This window comes from Mirounga angustirostris, unplaced genomic scaffold, assembly GCF_029215605.1.
Source record: "Mirounga angustirostris isolate CCGP_5_RB_7025 unplaced genomic scaffold, mMirAng1.0.hap1 SCAF_5, whole genome shotgun sequence".
NCBI classification, from domain to species: Eukaryota; Metazoa; Chordata; class Mammalia; order Carnivora; family Phocidae; genus Mirounga; species Mirounga angustirostris.
In genome coordinates, this window is record NW_026991713.1 from 50,856,826 (window position 1) to 50,872,819 (window position 15,994).

The 15,994-nt window shown below is 38.1% G+C and overlaps 1 protein-coding gene across 1 annotated transcript; it reads left to right on the forward strand.

Annotated features, from left to right (window-relative positions):
* The first annotated feature begins 11,591 nt into the window (after positions 1-11,591).
* On the forward strand, positions 11,592-11,870 carry LOC123838420 (small nuclear ribonucleoprotein E-like). The gene has a single exon (XM_045867415.1). The coding sequence runs from the start codon at positions 11,592-11,594 to the stop codon at positions 11,868-11,870; it is 279 nt and encodes a 92-aa protein (XP_045723371.1).
* Positions 11,871-15,994: the final 4,124 nt, after the last annotated feature.

The window sequence follows — 15,994 nt, forward strand, 5'->3', positions numbered from 1 at the left end:
ACCACCTAGCCACCCAGACGCCCCTCTACTTTACTTTTTAAAAAAATTTTTTATTTAAATTAAATTTAGTTAACATATACCGTATTATTAGTTTCAGGGGTAGAATTTAGTGATTCATCAGTTTCATACAATAGCCAGTGCTCATTACATGAAGTGCCCTCTGATCTAATTTACTTTTAAGACCACTTATACTGAAAAGTGGTCTTTTCAAAGACTTTGAAAAAGACTTTCCAAAGTCTTAGGGAGGGAGGGGGGAAGGGAAGAGACAAATTAGGAGGCTATTGCAAAATCCAGGTGAAAAAGATTATGGTTTGGAACTGAGTGGTAGTGGAAAGAACTGAGAAGCATTTGGATTCTCAATATCTTTAAAAGATGGAGCTAATGGGGCGCCTGGGTGGCTCAGCTGGTTGAGCGTCCGACTCTTCATTTCAACTCTGGTCATGATCTCAGTGTCATGGGATCGAGCCCTGTGTTGGGTTCCTCGCTGAGTGTGGAGCTTGCTTGGGATTCTCTCTCTCACTCTCTCTCTCTTTCCCTCTCCCTTCGCCCCCCTCCCTGCTCACACATGCTCTCTCTCTCTCTCTCTCTCTAAAATAAATAAATAAATCTTTAAAAGGTAGAGCTAAACAGAATTTTCTTTCAAATTGGATGTTGGGCATGAGAGAAAAAAGTCCAGAATGACTCCAAGTTTGGGGGTTGAGTATCCAGAAGAAAGAAGTTGGTATTTACTGAGTGGTAGCAATCTGGGAATACAGTAAGTTTTGGGAAGCAGCCAAGAGATTCATTTGGTTTTGTTATGTTTGGGACTTCCAAGTAAAGGAGTCTTGTAAGCAGATGTACACACAGTTCTGGAGTTCAAGGGGAAAGTTCTGAGCTAAAGTTATATATGTGAATGTCAGCAGCCAATAGATGAAATTTAAAGCCATGGAAATTAGCAGGATAGAAAAGAGAAAAATTATAAGAACTGAGCCTTGAAGTACTCAAACATTTAGGGAAAGAGAAGATAACAAGGAACCTGCAAAGATGACTGAAAACAAGCCGGTGGTGAGAAAGAGGAAAACAGAAGGAGTGGTGTCTTGGAAGCTACTAAGCCAAATTTCAGAAGATTCTCCTCATATATCCTCCCTGTGGATAAGTACTCTTCCCATGAAGGCTTAAGGTTGATTATTCCCAAGAATTTAAGGAATTCAAATATATGTCTGTAAATTAAAAAACAGTAATTTTTAAAGTTGCATTACAGTAGCAGGATCATGAATAATATAACATTAATTTTATTTTAATTATCTTAAGTGTTTAATCATGTTTTCAATAAAATAAAGCTTCATGAAAAGAATTGGAAGTAATGTCTCAACTTGTCATTCTCTTGTATGCTCCCATTTACTTAGGTTCTCAGCAGTTTGATATTTTTGCACAGAAGTGGTGCATGTTTTCTAAATAACAGATTGCTAATGTCTGCATCTTTTAAACTTCATATGAAAAGATTAACTGGTTTTTATTTAAACAAGGTGCATTATTGTGATTGAAGTCCTCAGCACCCACCAGTTTTGGGTGGGGTCTGAGTTATGAAACTCACATTCAGTGAGGGGAAAATTCTTTCTAGTTTTGCTCAAGTGGTTCTTTAATTACTTGAAATAAACCTTGTTGGTTTCAGCTTGGTGTTTTAGGTTGTTTTAGGACTCCTTTAAAAGCCTTTAGCTCTTACAGGCACTACATCTCTGCTCCTATTTGAAATGCAGCATATGCATCTTAATTATTATAGAAACAACCAGACATGTACCTTGATGAAGACAAATGTACAAATAAGACTTGTGTTATTCTTCAGTGTGGACCAGGACAATAGATTTTTAAAAATTCAAAAAGCTGAGAGAGATCTTAGAAAGTATGTGGGCAAATCCCATTTTTTTTAAGGTTAGGAAAAGAAAGTCTATCAGGTTATATCATTTGTCTGAGGTACCCAAACTAGTTAGTGGGGATATTAGGGTAGAACGGATGTATCCTAACTTCAAACCAGCTCTCCATACTAAGGAGCTATATTTTAAAGGGAAAAAGTAGCAAGATAAGAGAAGCTTATCTGATTCTAACTTGATTTAGGGTCTCTAGCCATTTTTCTTGTTTTATATCAATACTCCTTTGGCACTCCCGTGATCTCATTGACATTTGAAATAACCCTATTGAATAGCAGATGCTATTATCATCATTCTCATTTTACATAGGTGATGAAATTGAGTCACAAAGTTTCATTTACACCCCCAAGATCACAGAGTTAGCGGACAGAACAGTACCCAGGTCTTCCAAAGTCTATGTAACTCTTCTTTCTACAATTAGTCATGTCAGGAGAAATATTTAAATGATCTAGCAAAATAATCTTAGAAAAGGAAAAAAACTCACTTTTGTGTTGTACACCAATTGGAAGACAAGGGGGGACAAGCTGATGATGGGAAATGTAATGGCTGAAAAAAATAGTAACATCTAACAGTGTTGCCATAGTAGCAAAACTGAGCAATTAGAGGCATTGATGTAAATTTCTTTGAACAAAAAAGAATCAAATTCTATGAAAGAAGATAATTTTGGGCAGTCCTTACATAGTTTCAAAATACCAACTGCACAAGTGCAAGGATGAGTAGATTTGAATTAACATCAGTTTCTGGGTGAAGACGTGGAATTTTCATTCACTGCAGACAGAATGTGATCCAAAGTTATAACATGGCTGCCAAAAAAGTTAATGCAATTCTAAGCCACAGGGATAGAAGGAGGTATGGAGTAAACGTCGCTGGTTAACCAAAGTTGAATCACTATGTTCACGTCTTGGTTCCACATTTTAAGAAGGACACGAAAACCTAAAGTTCATGTAGGAGGATGATGACCAGAATGGAAGTCTGGAAGCCATTCCCTCAGAGGAGCTTCTGAGGAACTAGGGTATTAATTTGAAAGTAAGGAGAATTAAGTTTCTTTAAATTTACTCATTCACTTAGCAAAAATTTATCAAGTGCTTATTATATGTCAGAATAGGTACGGCCTTTTAGGTAACTGCAAAGACTTTGGCCAGTGCCTAATGAGCCACGTGGAGGATTTTAGGTAGAGGAGTGACTGTATCTCCCATAGTTTTGAGGCACTGTTCTACGAGTTATGTTGAGACTAGGCTGTTGGATGTGGAGCAAGGGCAGAAGCATGGAGACAAATCAGTTTATTGCAATAATTCGGCAAGAGTTGACATTGTTTGGACCAGGGTAGGAGCAGTGGAGGGAAAGAGAAGTGATTGGATTTTGGAAATATTTTGAATTCGGGGTATATTTCATATAAATGAAAAAAAATTTTTTTAATTGGTCAGACTTAACTTAAATCTCTGTGTCTCCAGGGGTTAGGACCAGGACCTATGGTTGGTATTGGGAAGGGAATGGGAGAAGGAGGAGGGAATTTGCCTTTGGTAAAGAGAGGAGGTAGATGGGGGGTAGGCAGAACTGGAACATGCCTCTCTCCCTGCAATGTCATAGCATTTTGACTCAGTATCACAGAGGGGGAAAAAAGTTTGTACTGTCAGAAATAGAATAGAATTTCCAACAGTTCATGAAATCAGCAATATAAATTGTAAAGCATGAAACTGCCATTATATTTGTTCTATAATGGTGTAAAACAACACGTATTTTTAAAAATATGAAAGGAGAACAGAGAAAAACTATGATCTACCACTTTCTTGAGGACTCAGAATTACTACTTGCACATTATCTGTATGACCACCACCACCTCACATTCTGATTCATCCACAATCCTTTTTTGTACTCTATATAAAACAGAAAGTAACTAACAGGAAAATGAACAGCATGGCTAAATATGGGCAAATATTTCTACTTCACAATGGTTTGATGGGAAAGTAATTGAGCTTGGACTCACAGGACATGAAAACCATACCTATGCCATTTAGGGAAGAAGAATTAAAGTGTGGGCCGAAAGCAAGTCTAACATAAAAGCAAAGGAGAACTCTAGCTATTAAAAGTATCACAATAATGGGATTTTTTTTTTTAAAGAGTGTTCTTTAGTAATTGGTAGAAATAATTTGGTATTGTAATATAATCGTGAGTTTATGATTCTGTCAGTAATTTAAGTTAAACCTCATCACTGTTGTTATACATTTGTATATAATCAGGATTATGTTGTTGATGTAAGAGTTTACTGATTCTTTATTTACTAACTGTCTTCTATGTGCCAGGTAATGTATCACAGATACAATCCTGAACAAGACAAACGCTGTTCCCTGTCCTCAAGTAATTGATAGTTTGGCTTAGTGGTTCTCAAATGTTAATGTATTGGAGAATCACCTAGAGAATTTGTTGAAAATTCAAATGGACAGCTTCTTCCACTCCTGCCCCTGCAGAAATGCTGATTCAGTAGATCTAGAGTGAATCCCAGGAATCTATCTCCATTTTAAGCGTTCAGGAGATTCTAATGCAGGTGGTCCATGGACATCACTTTGAGAAATCCTGGAATGTCACAGAGAGCCACTAGAGAGAGGTGATGCGTCTCTATCAGCCTCTCAGGGGCAACAACTGGTGACTACAATTAGGATAACAACTTAAAAGAAACAGGTATTCTTTGGTGAGAAGGATTATTCTTAGTGAGTAGGAAATCTTGGATGATTCTTTTTTTTTAAAGATTTATTTATTTATTTGAGAGAGAGAGAAACCATGCACAAGTGTGGGAGGAAGGGGCAGGGGGAGAAGACGAGAGAGAATCCCCAAGCAGACTCCCCACTGAGCATGGAGCTTGATGTGAGGCTCAATTCCAGGACCTGAGCCGAAATCAAGAGGTGGCCGCTTAACTGACTGAGCCACCCAAGTGTCCCAGAAATCTTGGATGATTCTTAAAAGAAAATAACTTCCAGTTCCCAGGTTATAATTTTTCAAAATGTCTGGACTTGTGAGGATCCTTTATCCATCAAGAGCATCCCAGACCAATCAGTCATTTTGCCAGATACTCCCGACTGCACTTCCTACTTTGACCTGCTGCACCCACTGCCTCCAGAGGGATATATATTTAACCTGCCCCAGTTCTTCCCCAACTGATTTGATTAAGGATGAATACCTACTTCCAAACCAGCCAACCTACTGGTAGGTCAGGAACAAATATTTATCTTTTGACAATTGGAATTAAGAGACATAGAGTTGTAGTCACTTGATTGTAGGTTAAGCTAAAATGTCTTGATTGGTCAATATGAGATGGTTAAACAGGAACCCAGCAAGAATAGAGACCAGAATATATGTCCAGAAAACAGCAGTGAACCCACAAGAGAGACACCACTATGAAGGAGAACACTTGGCCGCTGAGAGATTGAAAGAATAACCAACCACAGTTCCTGATTTCCCCGTTTCCCAGATCCATTTCCCACGGATCCAGTTCTAATTGCTGTCCTTAGTACCTTGAGGCTTCTTTATGTTTTTTCAATGAAACTCTCCTTTTTTGAGTCAACTAAAGTGGGTTCTGTCTGTTGCAACCAAATTGTCCCTAAGTAAGATAAGCAGAGACTAGACACTTCAGGGGAAAAAGCTACTCACCCATTCATATATAGGTTTTGGTTGGAGATTTGAATTGCAAACAACAGAAAGAAACTTTAAGATAACCAAACCATTAGAAGGCTACTGGGCCACCTAGACTTGAGATTAGAGGACCAGATTCTGAAATGAACAATAACAATGTTAAAGCAAATTGATTTGCAAGCAGAAAGTATAGCCACTGTCTCATGGTCTCAATGTGCAATTGGCATACTACCTCTGCGCTGAATGACCTCTACCTACTCCTTTTATTTATGCCACATTTCCTCAAGATTAAAAAAACTGAAGAGAAATTGTACACCTGGCCAAAACTAGGACATGTACCTATGTCTGGGTTTATGAGGATAAGGGAAGGAAGGATTTTCCCTTTGTTTCCAGAGTGGGAGGCAGGCACACAGGTCTTCTCTGAAAACCATATACCATGGAAGAAATATAATGTCCTGAAAGAAAATTGGGGCCTTTTGTGAGTGGGAATAGATACCAGAGATACTTTAAAAATGAGATAAGTAGCAAGAGACCATATGCTTATTCTCAGACAGAAAAAATCAGAGAGATGATTTGATGTTCAACAACAACAACAAAAATAATGTTCTGATGATTAGAGAAATTGAAGACCCAGGTTTGTGAAGTAATGAACCCTGTCACTCTACCCGTTCAAGCCAGAGTTGGATAACCATTAATCAGTAACACTGAGGGAATTCCTAAATCGGATGCCAAATGCTGACTGGACAACTTGCCTGGCTACTGATAGATCCTAATAGTATATGAAGAAAACATTTAAAGCGATGCATCTATTTCCTATCTTAAGGCAATGAGCACCACATATCTACTAAATGCTTTATGAGGTAGTTCTGCGTTTTATTCACCTGGAAATTGTTCCTTTGAGCTTTAAACTGCCCTGCTCATTCCCCTGTCCCTTCGTCTCTCTAGCTGTCATTGCTGAGATGGCTTCACCTTGGGCTGAAGGAACAATTTCACCCTGCACATTGGGATCAAACTTCTCTGTAGGCATAGGGAGCAAGAGAAGTCGTAAGAGTCCCAGGATAGAGGTTTACCAACTCAACGCATGCCATGTCCTGAAGTTGGTCTCCTGGTTCCCTGATAATCAGGCCAGTGCATTATTTGCTTGGGATGGAGAAGGCGTCTGGCATGCCTGTCTCCCCAAGGACTCAATTCCTTGTCGCTGAACTGCCCCACTTCTGATTAATAGTTGCTCAAGCCTTTGTTGAATATCTGTCCAGACCATGTGTATCAGGCAGGGTTCAGTGCTGGAAAGAGATGCCACGTGAAGTATTTTAAGCAGAAAGTGATATAATACAGAAAGTTTGATTATTACAAAATCAGTGGAAGGGCTGGAAGACTGGGTTATAAGCTGAGATCCTGGAATGACTCCCTGAACACCATGAAACTCCCAGGAGAGTTACCTCTTCTGACAGAAGCAGGAAGGTAAGGAACCTGGAGTTTGCCATGAGAACTATTAAAGCTAAAACCCAAACCAATTAAACAAACAAACAAAGACAAAACACTGTAGCTACAATCGAGAGGTCGGGAAGCTGATGTAACTGCCCTAATAGAGGAACAGAAAACCCCACAGTTCCACAACTGTGTTTGCCATCAGGAAACAGCCAAAAGCAGCAGTAAGAGGACCTCCACTTCATGAATTTGACAGATACAGAGATTTCTGAGATAGGACACTGCACAGTTTTTAAGAATCAAAGGGTTTTAGAGTCAAGTATAGTCTAGTTCCACCACTGATAATATTTAAGCCTTTAGTCTAATTATTTTATTACTCTATATCCAAGTTTCCTCTCCAGTGAGGCTTTTGTAAGAATGAAATGAAAAATTTTATATGATGTATTTAGCACCCTGCTTATTGCACAGTATATACCCAGGAAATGATACCTATTAACATAAACAAAAGTGTCTGTCACATTCGTGAGGTTTTGTAAAATTTGTCTAGATTCTAGCCCAACTCTGCAGCATTCAAGCATTCCAGGTAGGGAACAGACAGGTAGGAAACCAATGCTGAGGCTTGCATTTTCTTTTTTCTTTTTTTTTTTTTTTTTAAAGATTATTTATTTGAGAGAGAGAGAGAAAGCAAGAGTAAGTTTCAGAAGGAGCAGAAGGAGAGAACCCCCAAGCAGACTCCCGCTGAGCGCAGGACCCCATGTGGAGCTTGATCCCATGACCCATGAGATCGTGACCTGAGCCGAAACCAAGGGTCAGAAGCTTAACCGACTGAGCCACCCAGGCCCCCAAGGCTTACATTTTCTTAAGCTGAGCTCCCGAAGTTCTGGTCGTTTTTTTAAAAAGTGATATATTAGATGTTATTGAAACTAAAAACTTATGCTCTTCGAAAATCGCCTTTAACAAAATGAAAAGGCAAGCCACAGACTAGGAGATATTATTCACAATACGTATATTTGATAAAGAACTCGAATCTCAAACACTTGTAATTCAATAAGAAGACAAACCACCAAATTTTAAAATGTGCAAAGTATTTGAACAGATACTTCTCAAAAGAAGATACGCAACTGACCAATAAACACCCAACGGTATGTCAACATCAGTAGTTATTAGAGTGATGCAGATTAAAATACAATGAAATACCGCTGTGCACCTACTAGAATGAGTAAAATTGGAAAGGGTGCCCCTAACCAAGTGTTGGCAAGGATGTGGAGCGTGTTCATACACTGCTGGTGGGAAAGTAGAGTGGTACACCTACCTTGGATAACAATTTGGCAGTTTCTTACAAGGTTAGGCATACACTTACCATATCATCTAGCAATTCCACTCCTAGGTATTTGCCCAAGGGAAATGAAATATACACCCACATGAAGACTTAAATATGAATGTTAATAGCTTTATTCCTAACAGGCAAAAACTGGAAACAGAATCTATCAACGGGTAACTAGATAAACAAGTTTTAGTGGAACTACTAAAATTGGAACCATATTGGAACTACTCAGTAATAATCAGAAATGAAGTACTAGTACACATCTGTCTAGGACATTTCAAAACCTTTTTTCCTTAATGTGAAGATCGAATTGGTTTTATTAAACAACTCATGAATGGAGCAGCTTCTCACTTAGTGAGTAGAGAGGAGCTCCCCTTGCCTTTTTAGTTAAAAAGATAGACACAAAAAAAGTGCAAACTGTATGATTCCATTTATTTGAAATATTAAAATGGGAAAAATTAATACCTAGTGACAGAAAGTGGAATAAAGTGGATCTTTGGTAGGGGATGGACAGAAAATGACAGTAAAGGGGCGTGAGTGAATTTGGGGAGATGATGAAAAATTATTTTTATTTTGATTGAGGTAGTAGTTACACAGGCACACTTATGTCAAAACTCACCTAATAGTTCACTTAAAAGGGAGCATTTTATTATATGTCAATTATATAACAATAAATTTGATGTAAAGTCTAAAAAGCCTGGGCACCTGGGTGGTGCAGTCATTTGAGCCATTGACTCTTCGATTTTGGCTCAGCACCTGATCTCAGGGTCGTGGGATCAAGGCCCGTGTATGGCTTTGCACATAGCCAGGAGTCTGCCTGAGATTCTCTCTCCCTCTCCCTCTGTCCCTCCTGCTTGTGCTCACTCTCTCTAAAATAAAATAAATAAATCTTTAAAAAATAAAAATAAAATAATAAAGTGTAAAAAGCCAAACTATATAATATATGGACCTCTGATCATAAAACCAATTCCCAATTTATACTCCTCTCTAGGAGCATATAACCATATCTTTTTTTTTTCTACACTGATAAAAACCCTGGCTATGATAAATCCTATTAAATTTTGTTCCATTTGCTGCATGAAAAGTGGTAGCTAATTGATTTGCATTGCTTGGATATTAGTGACTTGTCCAAAATACTAGCTTTTAAAGGGGCAAATAAAAGAAGAGACTGGGTAGGAAAAATGGGAGAAGTAAGACAAAAACTCATTTTCTCAGGAGGAAAAAGAGTAACCTTTCCAATTCCTCTAGGCTCTCTTCCCCCAACCCCCATCCCTGCCTCCATCCTATGACGGTCTCTCTCCTTTCCCTGTGTCAAAACTTTAGGAGCTATTTCTGGTTTGTCCTTATCCTGACCATCATAATCATTCACAGGTCAGTTGTTAATTCCTTTATAATAGTTTCCAACATCAGCATGATTTCCCTCCCCTCTATTACTTCTGCCACTTTACTTCATTTGACCACTTTCTATTCTATTGTAAGTACACCAGCTAAGTCTGTAGGTCTATTCAAGCCAACCTCCTCTCTGCTGTGTGGTTAATTTTCCTGAAGCATACCTCTATGATGGTGCACCCAAGATCAAAAACAAACAACAGGAAACAAGAACAATAAAAAACGTCAATGAGCTGCTTACTCCATAACACCCCAATACCAGCCTTCAAATTCCTCCAGAATGGGGCTGCAATCTGCATTCCCAGACTTAGAGCCCATTATTTTCTTGCATCTACTCAGGCTACACAGGGTAGTGGTGGAGAGCTGTCTTTACTATCTCTGTGAACAAAAGCAACATGGAGAGCCAACGATTTCTAAAGTTGTGTCTGTCATAAGCTGTGTACAAAGGGCAACCTCTGGCACTTCATCAAATATTCAGAAAGACCTCTATTCATATGCCACAGCTGTTTCTGTTGTCTGGTTTTCTTACAAAGTACATGTTTCCTTCAGGTTTGCCACCATAACAAGGTCGTGTGCCTTCTCTTGTGTCATTCAGAGACATGTTTAGCTAGTTCATTCTCCAAGCAAAGCTTCATATATAGAAAATAGCAATTTCGTGTTTGAACAAACCTTTATTTGACATAATATGCTTAAGAAACTTTGGTCATGGGGAGCCATGTGGCTCAGTTGGTTGAGCTGCTGACTCTTGATTTTGGCTCAGGTCATGATCTCAGGGTCTTGGGATGGAACCCCGTGTCAGGCTCCCTGCTCAGCTCGGAGTCTGTTTGAGGAGTCACCCTCTGCCTCTCACCTCCCCCCAACTCACGCACGCACGTTGCCCTCCCTCTCTCTCAAATAAATAAATAAATAAATCTAAGGAAAAAAAAAGAAACCTTGGTCATGCTTTCAGAATGATTTTTTTTCTTTGTCTTAAGTGATACAATCTTTATTAAATTCAACAAATATTTATTGAACATCAACTTTGTGAAATATGCTGTACTACTAAGGGCCTACAGAAGATTAAAAGATGAGTAGGGCAAAGCCCCTTAAACATCTTACAATCTGGTAAATTGTCAAGATAATAAAATCTGGAAATCTTTAATTTAAAGGAAAAAATTTTCCATCACTAATAGAGGCATACAGAATGCTAGGGTGGCTTATAAATAGGACAAGTCCTATCTAGTACGTGAACCAAGGCTTTATGACAAGGGTGGTTTTGAATAGGTAGAGTTTTGACAGAGATGGCTCAAGAAAGCTTTCTAGGCAGAAGGAATATCAAAGATAAAACCAAAAAGTTCACAGAATGTATGGGGTTTTCAGGGAGGAACCAGTGTGCCAGATTCACTGACCCACAGTGTCCATAAAGGGAGTAGTTGCTGTTGTAGGTTAGATCCATTTCAGTCAGAGACTGGGGATTTTAGACTTATGTTCATAACAAGGAGCCTGTTAGGTAGTATATAATAAATACATGATTGGCACAATCTTTGAAGGGATTGAATAGTAAGGATAGCAGAAGAGAGGAGAAATCAAAAAATAAGAAAGAAAACTAGGAGTCTAAATGCTGGATGGAAAGTAAAACATTGGGAGGAGGGGGTCATAAAGAGGAAGGTAAATAGAAATTTTTTAAGTGTTTACAGGACTTTGCAATGTATTAAAGTTAAAGGAGGAGGAAGAAGACTAACACTGACCGTCCAATTACATGATACAGGCACTGAGCTCGACTGTCTGCTGGGGGATGTGGGCAATCTAAGAGGAACAGCAAAGATGTCTCCAAGATTTCCAGATCAGAGATCAGGGAGAATGCCTGTTCCATTACCAGAAATTGGGAAATTAAAAGATAGTTTAATTTGGGAGGTAGCGTGCGATCTTTGTTGGTTTCCACCATGGCATACCGTGGCCAGGGCCAAAAAGTGCAGGAGATGATGGTTCAGCCCATCAACCTCATCTTCAGTTACTTGCAAAATAGATCTCAAATTCAGGTGTGGCTTTATGAGCAAGTGAACATGCGAATAGAGGGCTATATCATTGGTTTTGATGAGTACATCAACGTCGTATTAGATTATGTCGAAGAGATTCATTCTAAAACAAAGTCAAGAAAACAACTGGGTTGGATCATGCTAAAAGGAGACAATATTACCCTGCTCCGAAGTGTCTCCAACTAGAAATGATCAATGAAGGGAGAAATTCTTGAGAAGGCCATGTAGTTTGTTTTTTTAGATGTCCTTTGTTGGGAGTATAGTTCTAAAACATTTGTTCGTATTGTTTATGTTATTACCAGAGGACAATAAATGCTGTGGGATTGTTTTTATTAAAAAAAAAAGATAGTTTAATTTGAATGTATCAAGATGGGTGTCTTGATGGAATATTTAGGTAGTGATCTGCAATAAAAACTGAAAATAAAATAAGCCCAGGAGTGGTGGCCAGGTAGGTGACATAGGTTAGGAAATCATCCAGGTGGTAGTGATAATGAAAGCTGAGGATAAAGATCATCAAAAGAGAGCTTGTAGAGAATGGTAATAATCTTGATAATCCTCATCATCATTACAAACACTATTGAATAATTAACATATGCCAAGCATCATGTCACTTTTCATGCATTACCTCATTTAATTATCACAATAAAGGAATCTGTGAAAGTTACCGTTATGACTAAGTATTAATACACAATGTAAAAAATTAATTTTCTAGAAATAGAATTCCAGCTGACTTCAAGATGTCAAGTAGTGAAGAGGGGGCCATGGAAAGGATAAAAAAAAGAGCACTGAAGTTCAGTGTCTTCTTCAGAGAATGCTGATTAACTCTAGTTGTTGATTAGTAAAATGGAAATTTAATATATACAATGGAATATTACTCAGCCATAAAGAAGAATGAAATATTGCCATTTGCCTCAACGTGGATGGACCTAGAGGGTATAGTCCTATGGGAAATAAGTCAGAGAAAGACAAATACCATATGATTTCACTCATATGTGAAATTAAGAAACAAAACAAATGAACGAACAACAACAAACGAGATCAACAAGAAACCAGACTTAAATATAGAGAACGAGCGGGTGGTTGCCAGAGCAGAGGTGGTGGGGGGAATGGGTGAAATAGATAAAGGGGATTAAGAGGTACAAACTTCCAGTTACAAAATAAATAAAAGTACAACATAGGGAACATAGTCAATAAGACTGTAAAAACGTTGGTGACAGATGATGGCTACACTTATCGTGGTGAGCACTGAGTAATATATAAAATTGTTGCATCATTATGTTGTATACCTGAAACTCATGTAACACTGTATGTTAATTATATTTCAATATAAAAAAAAGTTTCGAAGGGATATAGTACATTTTTTAGTCACTGGAGGGAAAAATGGAATGTAAAGAACAAGTGACTATGAAAATAAAACAGTTATGAATCTTTATAATCTAACAACATAACTTCAAATTATAGGATTTTAAACTTTAGGAATAGATACTTACAAATCCACAATCATGATGAAAGTTAATAGCAAACCCTCTTATATATTTTTAAAGATTTTATTTATTTATTTGAGAGAGAGAGAGAACAAGCCAGGGGAAGAGCAGAGGAAGAGGGAGAAAGAGACTCCGCGCTGAGCAGGGAGCCCCACATGGGGCCCAATCCCAGGACTCTGGGATCATGACCCAAGCCAAAGGCAGATGCTTAACTGACTGATCCACCCAGGCACCCCAGCAAACCCTCTTATAAATAGACATACCACTAAATAAAAATAACCAACGGTTTAAATAACATGATTTGAGAACATCTACATACACACATAATGAATTCATGGTGAGTGTTCTTTTCAAATGACAAGGGAATATTATCAAATAAATGGATTTGGGATCAGAGAACAAAGATTACTTCAATGAAATCCAAACAACAGAACTCACAAAGTCACACTTTCTAATTATGTTGTAAGAAAAATAGAGTAACAAAGTAAAAGATAGGCAAACATTTTTAAAAATAATTCTTGATTAAAGAAGAAATTAAAACTGAAATTACAGGCAAAAATCGACAAATTGGTCTACCAATTCAACTGATTCACTATCAAAATCCCAGAGAGGTTTTTTTTTTTTTTTGAAAAACTGATAAATGGACATCAAAATCCTATGGAAAATCAAGGAACTAGAATAGCCAAAACAATATTTAAAAAGCATAACAAAGCTGAGGACTCACATTTCCCAATTTCAAAACTTACTACAAAGCTCCAGTAATCAAGACCATAAGGATACATATAAAAATGATGGAATAGATTGATTGTCCACAAATAAACCTTAAACATCAATGGCCAATTGATTTCAACAAGAGTGTCAAAACCATTTAATGGGGAAAGAATAATCCATCTCTTCAACAAATGGTGCTGGTACAACTGAATATCCACATGCAAGAGAATGATGTTGGATCTCAATTTCATAACATACAGAAAAATTTAACTTGAAATGGACCAAAGACTTAAATGTAAGTGCTAAAGCTATAAGTTTCTTGATAAAATCAAAAGTGTAAATTGTCATCACCTTGGATTAAGTAAAAAAGCACAGACAACAGAGAAAAATATATAGATTGGACTTAATCAAACTTAAAACCTTTGTGCTTCAAAGAATACTATCAAGAAAGTGGAAAGACAACCCACAGAATGGTAGCAAATATTTGCAAATTATGTATCTGATAAGGGACTAGGCATATATACACATACACACTGCTGGTGGGAATGTAAAATGGTTAAGTCACTTTGGAAAACATTTTGGTAGTTCTTCAGAAAGTTGAACATAGGATACCAGTGCAATCAACCAAAATCCTAACATTTCTTCATAGAACCAAGCTAATTTTAAATATCCCCTTAATTATTGATAAAGGCTGGGTTGGAGGAGGTGGCTTATGTGTGTGGCAGCCTGAGACACAGAACTAGGCATCCTTTCCACCTGTCAGAGACACATCTGAATAACCAGCTGTGTTCTCACAATGGACCTAATGCTTAAAACACCAGTGGCATAATGGAGCCAGCCAAAATGTGTGCTTCCTATAAAGAGATGGCCCCTGGGCGCCTGGGCGGCTCAGTCGTTAAGCGTCTGCTTCGACTCAAGTCATGATCCCAGGGTCCTGGGATCGAGCCCCACATCGGGCTGCCTGCTCAGCGGGAAGCCTGCTTCTCCCTCTCCCACTCTGCCTGCTTGTGTTCCCTCTCTCGCTGTCTCTCTCTCTCTCTCTCTCTGTCAAATAAGTAAATAAAATCTTTTTTAAAAAATAAAGAGATGGCCCCAAGAGGAAAAAAGGGACAACTGAAATGTGGATACCTATTTCTTACCTTAAACTAACTAAGCAGGGAAGTCACTCTATCTTCCCTGGGGAAGCTGGAGACTGGAGCTTTGCAAAGGGGAAATTTAGGAAAAATATTTCTCATGAAGATCAGACGAGTATGGAAGAGAAATTTCCCAATTAACAACTGGATCAAAGGATGTAAAGACTTTGCAGGCTACGCACTGCCAAATTACTTTCCAATAGGATTTCACCAATTTGTAGTTACTACCAAAGAGGTGTCAGAGCGGCCAGTTTATATTACTTTTGACAGGTGGACCAGCCACTGCAAGTTGCCTATGCAATTTCCATTATCCCCCTTTTCGTGTAATAGATTTGGGGTGGCAATGGGCCCTGCTTATAAATGCTCAGCCTCCCTTGCAATAGTGATAGCCATGCAATACTTTACCTACCAATACAACGTAAAACAGAAGTCTGCCAGTGATTCCTAAGGAGTTTTGCTTTCTTAATTTAAATGCCATGCCTTCTCTCCCTCTTCCTGCCTGGAACACAGAACTGATGTCTGAAGCTGAAGCATCTATTTTGTAACCAAAATGAGAGTCACATGCCAAGAATGATGAAACAGAAATATAAAAGTTCCTTGAAGATATTCTTGAGCTGCTACATCAACCCTACTTTGCCTTTTCTATAGATCATGCTATTAATCAACTCAAAGGAATGACACTGTTCATGATTTCAGCTTTGAATTGTATTTGTCTTAAATATCTGTCTGGGTTGGTATTTGCAAATCATTTTGTTCTACCTTTTTATTTCAGAAGGTATTCTTTTAAATAACCGTATTTCATTTTCCATTCCAATCTGAGTATTTTACTGTTTACTAAGAGAATTGAGCTCATTTACATTCATAGTCATAATCTTTGCATTTGTGTATTTGGTTGCACGATCTAGAAATTCATCTTCAATTAGCTTAGGCAAAATAGAAATTCATTGGCTCCTGCAACCAGAAAGGATAAGAGTGTAGCTAA